This window comes from Syngnathus leptorhynchus, chromosome 4 (assembly GCF_054491065.1).
Source record: "Syngnathus leptorhynchus isolate UIUO chromosome 4, UIUO_Slep, whole genome shotgun sequence".
Classification (NCBI taxonomy): domain Eukaryota; kingdom Metazoa; phylum Chordata; class Actinopteri; order Syngnathiformes; family Syngnathidae; genus Syngnathus; species Syngnathus leptorhynchus.
Genome location: NC_141198.1, coordinates 14,451,869 through 14,467,661, shown reverse-complemented (window position 1 = coordinate 14,467,661; position 15,793 = coordinate 14,451,869). Strand labels below are relative to the sequence as shown.

The following is a 15,793-nucleotide window of genomic DNA, read 5'->3' as shown; positions in this document are numbered from 1 at the left end:
GTGGGAAAAACACTCGATAAATAATTGACAATCCATTGTCGTGTTGGGCATTGATTTACTCAACTACAGAGGGTGCAGGCATCTATCAATGCATCATGCATAGTTCAGATCAATAAAATAAGCAAATACTTTATCATGTCCTTTGTTGACTGCCCCGACACAGGCTTTACAGAAAGCACGTTTGATGTGTTAGAAGTGTCGACTACAGCGATTAGATGTCATTTAGTTCCTCCGGCCGTCGGTTAATGATATAAAATATTATTGGTAGTATATGGAATATATCAAATGTACGATTCACATTGTGAGCTCCTGATGAGAACAACCTTTACTTGTATATAATAAAATGCATTTGTGAAAAGAACATTGGTTGTCACTGCCCTCTGCTGGTCATGTTCTGTACATAGTTGTCTGCCCTTGCCTGTGTTTCTCTGGCCATGACTTGAATGCTCGGCTGGGTGAAGATCATTCTCCATTTCCAAGCGGCTAAAGGCACCTTGGAAGTTGGAACACTTTGAAATGATGAAAATGTAACATGATTATTCATTTACAATTAAAAACTCCATACATAAGTAATAGAGTGGATTTTTATTCTTTAGATGTGTTACAAAGGTGATGCTTGGTACCTTTGGGTGAATACTATCTTTGTTATGGTATAGTAATAGTCTTGTATGACTTTCTAATAGTGGGAAAAAACAAAAAACAGAGTGAAGGTGAGTCGTGTGCACAGCTTAGAACATCCATCCTCCGGACAAAAACCGTCATAGAATAAATGGACAAGAAATATATAAACAAATGCTTTAAAAAAGAGAGAGTACAAGTATAATAGGTGGTGTCAACCAGACAAATTAGTGGTTCATCCCCCAAAACGTTAACTGCATCAAACCATGCGGGTGAATTTCTAGTCAACAAAAAAGTAGTGTGACAATCAAACATTTTGTGTGTGTGTGGGGGGGAGGAAAAACAAGACTAATTGCCACTATTTTGCTGGAAAGCATTGAAAGAATCCTACAGGTGAACAAAACAAATGACAAGAAAGAAACTGCTGCAAGCAGCCAACTGTTTGTAAACATTCCCTTGCCATTTCTCAAGCTTTTTGTGAACTGTGTTGACTGTAAACACTGGTTGCTCCAACAGGGGGCAGCAGAGTGATCACAGCTTGCCCCGAGTTCCTTGGCCGTCATTGGCATCCTTGCCAGAGGCAAAGATGCATCGGGCTCACGGGCTCCAAATAGCACAGAACGTGAATAAAATCTGAATAAAAATGCAAATGAAATAAAATGTGAATGTTTTCCAATACTTTCATATTTGTAGAACTTCACAACAGAGAAAAAATGGCTGATTTTTGCCAATTTGGGGGGAGGGCAATGTTTGAATGGGTTTATGTTGAAACGTGTTAATCTGCAAAAAAAAAAGAGCTATATGACGATTAAAACAAGAGAATTTTTTTGGGTGGCGTTCAAAAAGCGCTAACATCAGCCGGACGATTAATCGGTCGCGCCCCACTCGTGACATCGATATTTGATTCAGTTGTGTGGACACCCAATGTTGCCAACCCGTGCTCCATTTTGCTGATGGTGGCGACGCCGAGGACGCCGCGAGGATCTCAGCGTCTGAAATGAGACGTCCACCTGCAGTTAAAGTGCAAGCTGCTGTCTTTCCCCCTGCGCCATCGTCAGACCAGCTGAAGCCGGCAGGGGGCAAAAAAAAAAAAAAAAAAAAAAAAAAAATCCCTCCCATCTAGCGGCTCTCGATGACCACAGGCTCATAGCCGCCGGCCGACACCCTGAGGGGACACAACGAGTGGTCAGAGTTTTTCCAAAGACACAAGACGGAGAGGCGCTCACCTGTTACCCAGTCGAATGGCGCCTAGCGCCGTGCTGCCGTCTCGGTTGACAAACAGACGCAGGTTGCTGTCTGCGGGAGGTGACAACGGATGCTACGTTAGATTAGTGCTAAAGAAGACGTCATGGTTACGGGTACATTGCGATCCATCCCATTTTTATCAAGGTAATGTTAAAACAACTCTACATTGGACCTACATTCTACTTATTGGATTATATGTTGCATCAAAGATTTATTTGATGAAACATGAATAGCATTTGTGAAGACCTTCAGTGTTGCTGACGTCCTCAAAGTTTTGGCTCTGGACAATCTTCTCTACAATGTCGTCGGCGTCCATGCGTGTGTCGTTCACCCAAGATGGCTGACTCTCCACAGAGTCCTGTTTCCTCCTGAAAGTCACACACAACTTTGCAGATCGAATGGGTTGGGACACATTGCTTGTTATCAAGACATCCATTCACATGATTTTTGTTCTTTGAATGTTTTTTTTTTTATTTTTTTTAAGTGCTGTTTGCTTTGCACTCGCAATGGTGAGCGCCACAATTCGCACCGTGATGACCATGGGCCAGTTTTGACATCTACAACGATGGCCTTGTACCTGGGAGGCCTGTTGGTGGGCAGGAGCGGCCTGGGAGGTCGCGGCGGTCTCTCCGGGCGCCCAGCCTCTCTTTCTCCATCGTCTGCGGCAAAGCCCACCGGACCCCCCGACGCGCTGCTGCCGGTGGAGGTATTCCTGCGGTGCGTCAGGTCCGACAGGCTGGACGAGCAGGAATGCTCCGTGCTGTAGCCTGTGGGACACGGGAGAGACACGGCGAGGGGGGGGGGGTGTGGGGGTCAGCTAAAGCTAGGTGCAAGGCTCGTCGCGTCTGGGAAGAAAAACAAACCAGAGATTTTGCTGTGTTGGCTGGCGTAGCTGGAGTTGCGAGAATGTCCCGATTGGAAAAGTTCTCCGGGAAGGCACGCGTTACCTTCAGGGTCTTCCGGAAAACCTGAGCGCAACAAAAGCACACACTTTTGGGAATCTTAGACAAAACCTTTGTAGTTATCTGCAAATGCAAGTTAGTTTTTTTTTTTTTATTCAAATTTTGATCAAACGATTACTTTGTAGCTGAGCTTTCAAAAGGTTTGCGAACTAAATTCTGATTTTTGTTATTGAATTGTGGACTGATGTTATTTTTGTAGCTTGAAAATGTTGGTGATGAAAGTTGTGTTTTGTGAAAAGGCTGGGAGCATTTTATTGACTACCAAACTTGCACTGGAGATTTTTGTCATCTAAAAAATGTCGCCCCTTTAAATCTAAATTGGACGCGTACCTGAGCCGACGAGGGAGGGCCGATGTTTGGGCGTTCGGCTCAGGGAAATCCCTCCGGGTGGCCCCGGTTCCGCCTTGGTTCCTTCCCCCTTGCAGTCCGGCTGCAGGGCGTGCTCGCGTCGCGGCACCGAGATGCTTTTGGCCGTGCCAGCTGGACTAAATAAAGGAAGTCAGAATGCACGATAGCAGAATGCAGAAGCCCCAATAATAAAGATATCACGCATGGGTCTGCTACGGAAGAGTATCTCATCATTATTATTGTGCTTGAGCTAAACAATCTAGCAAAAGTCAATGAGGAAGCTGGATTTCACGGGAGGACGAGAGATGAATACAAGTCAGTCATCATTGTTTTCTTTGGAAACAAAAAAAAAACAACTCACGTTTTAAAACAGGGGTCGCCAGAAAGGAGGGTCATCCCAATGATTACCTGCGAGAGAAAAAAAAAAAGAGTTGGCGAGGCTTTGGGCAGAGATGGGCGAGCCATGCTCACCTTGAGAATGGAATTGTCCTGCCGCCGGTTCTTGGTGTCGTAGCCCTCCAGCAGGCAGCAGCGCACTGTGGAACCCGAGCCGGCAAATTCTGCCATGTTGAGGTCTGCGAAGCCCAGCTGGGGACAGACGGACAGACAGACGGATGGACGTCAAGACCGGGCGTGATACGAGCACGCGCGGGAAGACGCTTGATATCAATTTACGCTCCAGATGTTTTGCTGGGCGATGGAAGAAGTTTTGCAAGGTAACTTGAAATGTAAAATTTGCACAACGTTTATGCCATAAAGAAATCTGTCGTCTCGTTCCCTCTTTGTGCTGTGGCGGAAGGGGGCTTCTGTTTTTCTTCCAGGAAGCCTCACTTCCAAGGAGGGAAGTCTAAATCTGGCCACTCGCAGGAAGTGGTGCTCAGCACCGGGACTGCAAATGTTTTATTTCTGTATCTGGGGTTACCCGGCGCCAGCGAGTCTCTCACCTTGGCATACGTTTTCCCGCCTTTCAGCTCCTGCGGGGGGGGGGACGGGACCGGAAGACGGTGGGAGACAGTCACTAAATGAGCCCACGTTTGAGCTCGCAGCCGAGGGACACAAGGTGTCGAACATTGGCGGCCATTTTGTCTCGCTTCACTTACCTTCCTCACAGACACGCGGCAGACGGACGGGTCCAGCACGCCCGTGTGCGGGTTTGCGCTCATCTTGGACACAAAGGAGAACCTCTTCCTCCATCGTACGCAGTTCTCACGCACCTCCTCCCTGCCCGCATGCAAACGCTTGATTAATGGCAAGTCGCAAATAAAGGCGTGCAGCGGGAAATTGGGGGACCGCATGAAACTTGTCAGCCATGTCTACCGTAGGCAGATTCACCAAAAAGTCACAATATGTGGCTAACTGTAACACCATAGGCAACCAGCAGAGGTTTCCGTTGTTTTCAGTAATAGTTATGAAGTGGGCAATATGGAACGAAGAAGAAAGACTTACTGAGAATAACCCTGGACCCAAACATGAAGTGTGAAAAAATTTGCAAGTGAAATGACAGGAGCCAAACACTTGTCAGTGCTGGATGCAGCACAGGGATTCTGGCAAATCAAGTTGGATTAGAGAAAAGCTCCCGTTGTTGCACTTTTGGCAGATTCCCATTTCTAAGAATGCCTTGTGTTCCGAACGGCCGAAACGTTGCGGTTAAACAAACGCAAGCAAGAGTACACGGGCGGACGCGGGTCGTTATCATCCACACTGAGCAGAAACACAAACAAGAAATGGCAGATACAGCAATACAGAGGAAGAGGTCGTGACGTCGGAACCGGCCCGAGGGTGGCGGCTCGGGTCAAAAAAAAACAAAAACAGAACACAAGCATGGAAAGGTTTAGCCGGGCAATGAACTTTTAGTCGTGCTGGAAAAGACAAAGCGAGGAGATAGTTTTCCATCCCCTTCTTGCAATTATTCTTGACCAATAATATAGAACTAATATGCTGCTGTATTTTTGTATAGATGGTCTTTTATATCAGTTTCTAAAGTTTTTTCCATTGAATATTTTGAATATTTCACATCCTATATATCTTGCTATTAATGAACATTTTAGAATGTACGTTTTGTTGTTTTTAAAGCAAGTACAATGACATCTGCGTCCACTCTTGACGTTTAACAATTCATCTTGTTTCAATCAAGATGTTTCTTTACTGTAGAAACGGCGCCCCCGTATGCACGATATGCAAATGAGGCAAAAATCAAGCCGAAAACAGGAAGCAGCTGCTGGAAAGCGGCCGCTGCGGGCTAACCTCTGGTCGGGGCAAGGTTCCCGCGCTTTGCTCTACGAAGGCTGGACAAATTGACCCGTTTGGTATTTCAGACGTGTATGTTGACATAGTTTTGGCTTCTAGTATTTTTTGCAACCCATTTCTCTGTTGTTGGTTTTTTGTTTTTTTTGGCAGAGGTCCTCATATAGCCAGCTATTTTGCATTTTGATGGATCTTTCAAATCGGCTTTCCGATAGTCATCTGTGACAATATAAGCATCGTAACTAACAAGGGTGCTTTCACCCAAAAACGAGTTTATTCCTAGCTTTTCTGTTCTTCCCTTTCTGACAAAAAAAAGCAGAGAAAACAAGCCTTTGGTAGAAAACAGAAGAAGAGAAAATTTGCTGCTACAATGTTCGGCTTTGCGACATCTAAAACTAAAGAAAATCTAAACTATAAATGAATAAAATAAATATAAGATAAAAAATAAAAGTAAACAAAACCTAAAAAGGGCTTTTTTTTTGGGGGGACATGTGCAAAGGGGCTCAAGTGTAGCTTTTTGACATAACCATTTCTTGTTTACTACCTGAACTCTGTCATCTTTTCCCAAGACGCTATATCAAACATTTTTTGAACAAATGTTTACGGCCACTGCGGGAAGGGTGCGGAAAACATCCCCGCACGATAAGCGCTGACACACACACGTGTGTGCTGAAGAGTCTGAATGAGGTCACGGTGCGGCACAAATCATTTGAGTAATCACACCCAATCCTCTTTTGGCCCTCTCGGACAAGCCTTTTTTTTCTCTGGCCATCATGACATGTGATTTGTGTTAATGGCCTGGGTGAAGGCATCGCATGGAAGACGTACACAAGCAGGACATTTGGAGCGGCTCAAATTGCCAACATTCCACTCGGAAAGCTTTTCAAGATGGCTGCTGGTCGGAGGAACTTTTTTTTTTTCCCTCACGACAGCCGTTCTCAATCACGGTAGCGTTCGAGTCAAGAAAAAGCATTTTCAAAGCTTTGGCTTTGCTGGGAAGGGCGTGCATATTAACAACAGCCAATGACATTTTTGTCGACACGTTCAATCCCGGATTACGTGCTCATAAAAATGTGTCTTTCCATGGGGTACGGGTCAGAAAATGGCAGGCAGTGAATGTAGTTTAAAAAAAAAAAAAAAAGTTACAGTTTTGTCTCCTCCATTTGCAGCTGGATGGGCGTGTCTGTGTTTGATTGACAGAAGCAGGCAGCGCACGCGTGTCTCCATTGCAGAGTTTTATCGGCAAATACCGGAAAGGGGGCGTGACCGTGGCCAGGAATGACGAGTGACGAATCGACAGGCGCCAGAGGAACCCATGACCAGGTGACAACCCGATGTGAGGGGGGGTCTCAATGTCCATGAGTGATTGACATACGGCTGGGTTTGATTGACAGTCTCGGCGTAGGGTTTTCAGTGAACAGGGACATCGGGGGGGGGGTGTAAAAAAACGTGCATTGACATGCCAAGCTGATTTGAGGAGAGAGGAAGCGAGAGTAAGAGACAGAGAGAGAATTGTTTGAGGTTTTCAATATGATAATCAGTTATGTAACATCCAGAAAGGCGGGGGCGTGGAAAGAGGACGCTGAGAGGGTCTCGCTCGGACAGATCATATCCGAGGCCGGGCGGAGGAGTGGTCTCGAACAACAAGTCGTCAAAGAAAAGCAGGCGGTGTGTAACATTGTTGAGGCCGCCATGCGTTTTTGTGCTCCTGTTGTAGCATATTTTTGTCGTCCCAACACGCATTTCTGGAGGGCCTGGCGTCAAACCTACGATCCGTGCTCTCGTGTTTGTGCCGAGACGTGAAAAGAAAACGAAAACGCAAAGATGACATCTTTGAACGTGTGCAAAGATGCAATGGCGCAAAGGTGTGGCCGGTTGGCTGCAGTAAGATCATTTGGTGCCTGACAAGAAGAAGAGCATTCAGGAAATCCGTGTTGAACGTAGGTGATGCTATAAGTGGCGCTTTTTGGGCAGTGGCGTTTTGCAAGTTGAAAAAACACAACACAATGCCGTTTCTTTTAAGATAAGTTACCATATTCCTTCATTTGTCCCACACGGGGAAATTCCTTTCAAACCAATTCAGACAGCCCGACCTCGTCTTTAACAACTAACACCAACTTTTGGCTCGAGCCTCACCGACGAAATTCTAAACCTGTATTGAAATCCTACTTGAAAACTCCAGCCCTGGATTGAGACCCTACTTTAAGATCCAACGCCAGTTTGACAGGTTTCAATGTAGTGATATGGTTTCAAAAGCCGTGGTAGGGAATTCAAGCCGGTTCGAGCCACAGTCAAGGTTTCAAAGTGGGGCCTTCGCGAGGACATTTTCAAAAAATCAAGTATTGTATTTCAGATTGGATTTGAGCACGGTTTAAATGTTCAGGCCTACTTTGGTTTGAAGCCCGAACCTGGTCCGGTGTCCAAGCCTTCATTTTAAACTCCGACCTTTGTGTGAGTTGCAATGCTTCTGGCGGCAGCAGCTTGACAAAAAACTACGTCAACAAAACACAACAACAGCAATATGTTTTTTTAAAGGTCAACAAAATGAAAAGTGACCTGGAGGAGGAAGCGACGAAGTCTCCATCCAGCAGGCGAACTTTGCAGAAGAGAACCCCGTTGACGAAAGGCACTGCACTCAGCTCCTCCAGCGTTAGATGCGTCTGGAACTTGAATTTCTTCTTTTTTGCGAAGAAGGCCATTCCGCCGCTATCTTTTGTCGAGCCTTCGGTTGCGTGAAAAGCCCCCAAAACTACAAACCGACCCCGGAAGGGACCTTCGTGCTGGGGGTAGTGTTTTATTCCAGACTTGGCCGAGGAGCTGCTCGCTCCTCTGCTTTCGTCGTCTTCGGCGACGAGTCAATGCAGAAATCTAAAAACAAACCAAATGACTGTGTTAAAGTCAACATTTGACGGACTGAAAATCACACGAGATTTTAATAAAACAATAAACGTGAGTCGAGAACAGTGACCAACCTGGAGACATTTCTACCCCCGGGGACGATTCTCCCAAACAAATGACTCAAAACTTTCCCACCGTCGTAGAACAGGATCGATCCAGCCAGCGTGAGGGGGGTGGGGGTCGGTTCAAGCTAACTCAACAAAGCACGAACTTTCGGATTTACTTTCAAAATAAGAAACCAGTGTCAACCGAAGTCGCAAAACAAAGAACAAAATCACATCTAAACTATACATATTTCGGTGAGGTAAATCTCCAAAATTCAATTATTTTTGATCCTTCAAAAACACACCGCGGTAATTGAATCTCCTATCTTTTATTTTTTAAAGAAAAAAAGATACAATTTCCGCGTATTGATGTAGCATTACAGACTTGCTTGTGTAGGTAATCAAAGCGCGGACTCAAAGCGGTAAAACAGCGCCTTTTAGTGGCTGGCACCTGTATATGCATTCCTAGGTTAGAGTTACAAATTTAAATGCTTCCTCTGAGCTCTCGACAGTCCCTGGTGGTCTAGTGGTTAGGATTCGGCGCTCTCACCGCCGCGGCCCGGGTTCGATTCCCGGTCAGGGAACAGTTCTTTTGTTATTCAAAAAAGTTGCCTGACCCCACAGTATCTCAGCATGCTGATATTTATCATACGGAACTGAATCTCAACTACGGATACCCAGATTATCACAAATATTTCACCCACTATTCTTACTCCTGTATCTATTTACATATTTGTAAAAATAAAAGAGAGTTTGTTTCCATTTCTTCACAATGCTGGCGCTTTTAGACCAGTCATCAGATTATCGCTGTATTTTAAGGCACACAATGTATTCTGTTTATTGCATGGAGGGTCGCCATGTATGTTTGTTTTGTGCTCCACAACACTGCTAACTATCGTGAATGTTGTCATTCATCAACTCACGCATTGGCCCCAAAAGAACACCTTGTTGGTGACCTTTTGTGTCATCATGTTTTTGCGGGTCAAAACAGAGCGTGTTATGACAGACGCTGCTCCCGCTATCTCCCCTCACCTGCATCCTGTATCTTGATGTTTGTGCGATTCCGCAGGTTAAAGTGCGACCGACGTGTGACGCAAGTGAAACGTCGACGACAATGTGTTTGCCGTGAATCAACACAACCATTTGGAAGAGTCGCAGGGCTTAACACGTTTAACCTGTGCGCAAGTATTGCAAATATATAGCATTTTTATTATTGATTAAATATAAAAAAATAACAGTGTCTCCAAAATAGCTTAACAAATAAAATGTACATTGTTTATTTATTTATTTATTTATTTATTTATTTATTTATTTTTTAAAAATAAATAAATAAATTAAAAAAAAAAACAGTTCACATTTTCATACTTATTTGCATTTTTTTATTGACCAGTCCTGGCCCAGCTGTCAAATACGTGTATAGCCTCAAGAGCCAGGATCGGGGTAAACAAATCATGATGCAAACATGCTATTAGGACACCGGGGAACATTTCAAAATGGTGACATTTATTTTCCACACGTCTCCTAAAATTGACAATCATGGTCCATACGACACACAGTAAATGTTTTTTGCCCAGTATCCTGGAGGATTTCAAGAGATTTGGGTCCTTTAATTGACCTGGTTAGGTGTTCCTTCGTCTCTATTTTGAATACTTGAACATTTCGTTCCATAGGTCTCCCTCCGCCTGACAGACTGGTTTTGCTGTGTAATTGTCATTTGCAACGTATGCAAACTATTATTAAAGGATTGTTTGCGTGTCTGTCACATCCACAAATGTACTTGTCTTGTCTGAAACACTCCCTTCAACAAGTTAAGTTGGCTATTTTCAATATTTTCAAATATTTTACTAGTGAACAGGAAACAGTGAATACGACCAGCAAACGACCATAGCATGCCAGTCTTCATTAATGTGAAATATTTGTTCATAGATGGATGGATGGATGGATGGATGGATGGATGGATGGATGGATGGATGGATGGATGGATGGATGGATGGATGGATGGATGGATGGATGGATGGATGGATGGATGGATGGATGGATGGATGGATGGATGGATGGATGGATAGATAGATAGATAGATAGATAGATAGATAGATAGATAGATAGATAGATAGATAGATAGATAGATAGATAGATAGATAGATAGATAGATAGATAGATAGATAGATAGATAGATAGATAGATAGATAGATAGATAGATAGATAGATAGATAGATAGATAGATAGATAGATAGATAGATAGATAGATAGATAGATAGATAGATAGATAGATAGATAGATAGATAGATAGATAGATAGATAGATAGATAGATAGATAGATAGATAGATAGATAGATAGATAGATAGATAGATAGATAGATAGATAGATAGATAGATAGATAGATAGATAGATAGATAGATAGATAGATAGATAGATAGATAGATAGATAGATAGATAGATAGATAGATAGATAGATAGATAGATAGATAGATAGATAGATAGATAGATAGATAGATGCTGTTCTTGCCTTGACATTGATTAAACAGCCCATTTGGTCACCTCAGCCGCTTCTGGCGGCGTTTGAGTTAGAGGACACATCTGATTGGTTCATCTTTGACACGCTGGACAGAAACGAGCATGGGATTGGTCCCCACAGCCCAATTCTTATGCAACTTCAAGCCGAGCCAGTCAATGAGCAAGCATCCCGATTGGCTAGTAGTAAAATGACGTAGGGTTATAACTGGAAGGGGAGGAGCAGCTCAACATTCTTTAGAAGCCGGCGTCTCGTGACTCACCGGTGTTTCGATAGTCCGCCGCGAAGGAGCAGCTTGCACGCGTCTATTTATTTATTTATTGGAGTTTAACTTGCAGTTGACGGAACCAAGCATGCTTGCCCTGTGCCTTTATGTCCCCGTGTCCAACTCCGACCCGGTAGAGGTGGACTACTTCGAATCGAACGGACTTCCGACCAAACTCAATTCGCTCTTCAACAAACTCAGCGTTTTCCTGCCGTCTCAGGAGTTTTCCACCTATCAGCGATGGCGAAAAGTAAGAAAATAATATCATAAATTGTATGGTGGAGATATTTACGCGCACTAAGGCTTGGAATAATACGTAGAAGTCAGAAAGCTACTTGATTTACCGTCATTGATTGAATCTGTCTGGGCGCCGGCCGGCTTAGCTTAGCCAAGCTAGCACGAAAGCCTTACGAGTAGGCCGCAGAGCTTGCCGCGCTCCAGCTGCCACGACGATGTACGTTTTCCGATCTTCCAAACTCCAAATTTTAATAACTAAACGATTCAGAAAGTTTTTATATATGTGTACAGTGCAATTAGTTCCGATGTGTCCCGTTCGGCAAATGCGGGAGAGTCCGCCTCTCCGAGCAAGTCGCCGGGAACTTCTCTTTCATTGCCACGTGACGTCACAGAGATCCTTTAAAATAGATTGAATAGGAATGGCTGAAGCTTAAAGTGTTGTTATTGTTGTTTTCTTATGCTGCGCAGTTTTTCAAGTATGCAAAGTTGAAGTCGTACCGACTCTTCAAAAGTTGCATTTCCATGCAATTTTCATACCACATATTTTTGAGGACAAGCTTGCCATAGCAGCAGCTGACTTTCTCGCTTAAAAGTTGACATTTGTTCGCCCTGTGCGTGCAGCTGATTACTGCCTGACAAATCAGGCCAGGTCGGGTGTCAAGATGTTACGTCAGTGACAGTGACCCGCTCTCGATTTAGTTTGAGACGGGATTACCGACGTCGGCGGCCTCTGCGGTTCTCGGGTCAAAGATAGAGCAGTTGTGGGGCAGCATTTATGGGTCACGGTGGCAACGGTTGACTTTAAATGGGCAAAATGGGATATGACTCGATTATGGGCATCCGTTTCATCAGTCTGTTCTCTGTGCGCGACTGACCCGCAGAAGACCAGGAGGGAGCCGGACATGTGTGATGACCGGCTGGACTTTGAGGAGTTTGTGCACTACCTGCGAGACTATGAGAAAGACCTGAAGCTGGTCGTCAAGAGGAATGCAGGTGAGTGTCTCAGTTGTGCTCAGACCGCCTGTCCTCCGCGCGTCCCCGTATGAACCCCTTTTCATTCTCAAGGCCGGGTGGACAGCAAGGAGTTCATCCAGGCTCTGCAAGACATCGGCGTGCACATTTCACATCATCTCGCCGAGAAAGCCCTTCGGAGGTAACGGAGTGGATTCCACATTTCTTTTATGCCTTTTGTATGTGTGACTTGAATTTGCTCATTTTGGTGTTTTAGCGTGGACAAGAACGGCATCATAACCATCAGCAGTAAAGAGTGGAGCAAGTACTCCACGGCGGAGGAGACTGAGAGCATCCCCGAGATCATTTTATACTGGAAGCACTCCACGGTGAGTTTCTGGGCACAGGAAAGTCAACATTTTTCGATGCCAAACGCTCATCCCATCTTGAGCACACAGTTTATTTAGGAATGATTATCGGCTCCAAAGTGCACCTTCCTGTCTCGGCTAAATAGGCCAATTAGGACACACAATCCCGGGAAGGAACCCAGCCTGTGCGTCAGCGCTTAAGCTCCGGTCGGATTACGTGTGTCGCTTATGTAACGGCATAAAAGTTGCCGCCAGCACAAAGAGCATCTACTGGCAGCTCACCGGTGCTGCTAATTTTTTTAACCTGTTAAATGACACATCGGGCTTACTGGCTGATTGCGCCGCGCTTTGGCCTTTAGGTGGCGTTGCAACGAGTCCCCTGCGTTGCCTATGCCAACATGGACCTAAGTCCACTTGAACAGAAGTACATTTGGGTACTTTCAGCAGCCTCTGACACGGCACTTTCATTTTTGGGGTTCAAATCGAGCTCCTTTGTCTTTTTGGATGTCCTTTCATGAAGTAGCGGCACACAATTGTTTAAACCCTTTGAAAGAAGGGGAAAAAGTGCTTCAAGAACAGCCTCACCTTTGTTTGAGAGAAAGCAACAGCTCCGTGTTCGTTTTGTAACGGGCAGATCTTTGACGTGGGCGAGAACCTGACCGTCCCAGACGACTTCAGCACGGAGGAGAAGCAGAGTGGGATGTGGTGGCGTCACCTGGTGGCAGGCGGCGGAGCCGGCGCAGTTTCCAGGACGTGCACGGCGCCTCTGGACCGGGTCAAAGTCATGATGCAGGTAAGGGGGTCACCGGCGTTGTGTAACTCCAGTGGAAAGTGGAGCGTCTTATCGGACCTATCGTTAGCAAACGTGGTTTTATCTCCAGCTATGCAAGATGAGTTAATATTTAAATGGAGCGGGGGGGTGAGGGGCACAGAGTCTGAGGTCCAAGTGGGCCTGCCGCCGCCACCCTCCGTGCGTCATTGCCGGCCAGCTCCAAGGTCCTCGTTTGCGTCGACGGCCTCCAGTTGGCCGCTCGCGCTCACCTTTTACCCACGTAACGCTTTGTCCAACTTTGGTCACAATTTGACATGAAGACCAAATATTCCATATTGAAAACTGAAAACCACCAGCTTCACGCTAACATCATGAGCAAGCTTTTCGCTGGGCAAAGGAGTTTTTGTTTTTCTAATGAGGTGGTGTCCCTGTAGGTGTATGGCTCCAGAAGCAACAACATGTGCATCATGAGCGGCCTGGCACAGATGATCAAGGAGGGTGGCGTGCGCTCGCTGTGGCGAGGCAACGGCGTCAACATCATCAAGATCGCGCCCGAGTCGGCCCTCAAGTTCATGGCGTACGAGCAGGTATGCCGCGGGGCAGGACGGCACGGCGACTGCCCGTACGTAAAACGTGAGCCGGCTGACATCTCTGTCCCGTTTGGCGCAGATCAAACGTTTGATCGGCAGCGACAGGCAGACGTTGAGCATCTCTGAACGCTTTGTGGCCGGATCGCTGGCCGGAGTCATCGCCCAGAGCGCCATCTACCCCATGGAGGTGAGCACCATCACCGGATGAAGGCGGTGTTTTGTAATTCATTATGGCCCGGACGGTATTTCGGCCCACTCCTCCACATCTTTGAAGTAGTGTTGAGAAAATTCAATTTTTTTTTTGTTTTGTGTTTTAAATCTCTAGGTGCTGAAAACGCGCCTTGCTCTGAGAAAGACGGGCCAGTACGCCAGCATCTCGGACTGCGCCAAGCAGATCTTCCGGCGAGAGGGCCCGGCAGCGTTCTACAAGGGTTACGTGCCCAACATGCTGGGCATCATACCATACGCCGGCATTGACCTGGCTGTGTACGAGGTGAGCGAGCGCCGCCGCTAAACAGACACGGACGACCCCAATTCCCTGGCTAACTTGGCATCGCCCCGTTGTCCACCAGACCCTGAAGAACGGCTACCTGCAGCAGTACGGCGCCAACGACGCCGGTGTCCTGCTGCTACTGGCCTGCGGCACCGTGTCCAGCACCTGCGGCCAGCTCGCCAGCTACCCGCTGGCTCTGGTCAGGACGCGCATGCAAGCGCAAGGTGAGACCCACGCGCTCGTCTCAAGTTTCGACTTGGAAAGGCGCTTGACTGAAATCCCAAACGACGCTTGCTCCTTTTTTGCAGCTGCAACCGGCGGCGGCCAGCAAGCAACCATGACGGCGCTTTTCCGGCAGATCCTGCGGGCCGAGGGTCCGGCGGGCCTCTACCGGGGCCTGGCTCCCAACTTCCTGAAAGTCGTCCCCGCCGTCAGCATCAGCTACGTGGTGTACGAGCACATCAAGACGCAGCTGGGGGTCACCTCACGCTGACCGCGAGTCACACACAGTTGAGCGTGCGGCTCGATCTCATTCTGTGAATGTCAGCTGACACGAGAGACAGAAGGTGGCCCGCGTTGGCCTGCTGCTATTTGTTACGGTTGCATAAGCGACCGCAACCCGAGGACCAAATGTTGGGAGGCAAAGCGCCGTTGCGATCGGGGTGAGCCATTTTTGCACAGTTTGTTCTCGCTGTTGCCACACACTATTTATTTCCATTCACTATTTATTCTTTTATTGTCGAGCGAGAGTTCAGCGCTCCCTCTGTGTGGTGCACGGGTGTGTGTGTCCAAGAGAGCCAAATTGTGCTTTTTAAAGAGAAGCCTTAATGAAGAGTGGAAAAACGAGCATTTGGAGAAGAACTGTCCTCATGTTCACCTCAGGTTTTTTTTTTTTTTTGGGGGGGGGTTCTTCGAGGGCTTTGACAAAAGAAACAAATGAGCAACTAATTGCACTTTAAAGCCTTTGAATGTCACAGCAGCCCAGCTATTACAGGTAACAGACTTTTTGTTTTTATAGTATTTTTAAGACTTATTTCCATGCAAATAAATGCAGATTCTTGTTCAAATATGCTGAGTGCTTTTGATTGTTCTACCGTCATCAACAGTGCACCTTCCCATCTTCAAATTAAGCAAATTCAAATTTTCCAAAACCAAAAATGTACCCCAGAATTGAAATAATTCTGTACCAGAAATGATTGAGACATTCACTCACTTCCTAATCTTGTTAGCCTGTTTTTTCTTTTC

General features: G+C 46.1%; 2 protein-coding genes and 1 non-coding gene across 4 annotated transcripts; 2 read left to right on the top strand and 1 right to left on the bottom strand.

Moving 5' to 3' along the window:
* Positions 1-46: 46 nt before the first annotated feature.
* Positions 47-8,529, bottom strand: eeig1a (estrogen-induced osteoclastogenesis regulator 1a). 2 transcript variants are annotated; one of them, XM_085908779.1, is made up of 12 exons: positions 8,390-8,529; positions 7,974-8,285; positions 4,274-4,394; positions 4,118-4,147; positions 3,645-3,761; positions 3,535-3,581; positions 3,156-3,310; positions 2,727-2,831; positions 2,441-2,630; positions 2,110-2,231; positions 1,845-1,914; positions 47-1,610 (listed from the first exon to the last, which is right to left on the bottom strand). In XM_085908779.1, exons 2-12 carry the CDS (start codon positions 8,114-8,116, stop codon positions 1,604-1,606), a joined length of 1,107 nt encoding a protein of 368 aa, XP_085764905.1. In that variant the 5' UTR covers positions 8,117-8,285; positions 8,390-8,529; the 3' UTR covers positions 47-1,603. The 2 variants fall into 2 exon arrangements, with proteins under 2 accessions (XP_085764905.1, XP_085764904.1); XM_085908778.1 differs by having other exon boundaries at positions 48-1,783.
* A 342-nt stretch (positions 8,530-8,871) lies between these two features.
* Positions 8,872-8,943, top strand: trnae-cuc (transfer RNA glutamic acid (anticodon CUC)). Its single transcript has one exon. It is a non-coding gene; the product is annotated as a tRNA-Glu (tRNA).
* A 2,151-nt stretch (positions 8,944-11,094) lies between these two features.
* Positions 11,095-15,617, top strand: LOC147058308 (mitochondrial adenyl nucleotide antiporter SLC25A25-A-like). The gene is made up of 10 exons (XM_085910496.1): positions 11,095-11,387; positions 12,256-12,367; positions 12,440-12,527; positions 12,603-12,714; positions 13,328-13,486; positions 13,900-14,052; positions 14,135-14,242; positions 14,381-14,548; positions 14,628-14,772; positions 14,857-15,617. The coding sequence occupies exons 1-10, from the start codon at positions 11,226-11,228 to the stop codon at positions 15,039-15,041; spliced, it is 1,392 nt and encodes a 463-aa protein (XP_085766622.1). The 5' UTR covers positions 11,095-11,225; the 3' UTR covers positions 15,042-15,617.
* Positions 15,618-15,793: the final 176 nt, after the last annotated feature.

What these genes read in the sequence shown, in the direction of transcription:
- eeig1a (XM_085908778.1), bottom strand. Translation starts at nt 8,116, where the DNA reads ATGGCCTTCTTCGCAAAAAAGAAGAAATTCAAGTTCCAGACGCATCTA. An exon ending in GCCGCGTGTCTGTGAGGAAG is followed by an intron (nt 4,148 to 4,273) that starts GTAAGTGAAGCG and finishes CCCCCCCCGCAG; the next exon opens with GAGCTGAAAGGCGGGAAAAC. An exon ending in GGACGTCAGCAACACTGAAG is followed by an intron (nt 1,915 to 2,109) that starts GTCTTCACAAAT and finishes CACCTCCCGCAG; the next exon opens with ACAGCAACCTGCGTCTGTTT.
- LOC147058308 (XM_085910496.1), top strand. Translation starts at nt 11,226, where the DNA reads ATGCTTGCCCTGTGCCTTTATGTCCCCGTGTCCAACTCCGACCCGGTA. An exon ending in CCTATCAGCGATGGCGAAAA is followed by an intron (nt 11,388 to 12,255) that starts GTAAGAAAATAA and finishes ACTGACCCGCAG; the next exon opens with AAGACCAGGAGGGAGCCGGA. An exon ending in AGTTCATGGCGTACGAGCAG is followed by an intron (nt 14,053 to 14,134) that starts GTATGCCGCGGG and finishes CGTTTGGCGCAG; the next exon opens with ATCAAACGTTTGATCGGCAG.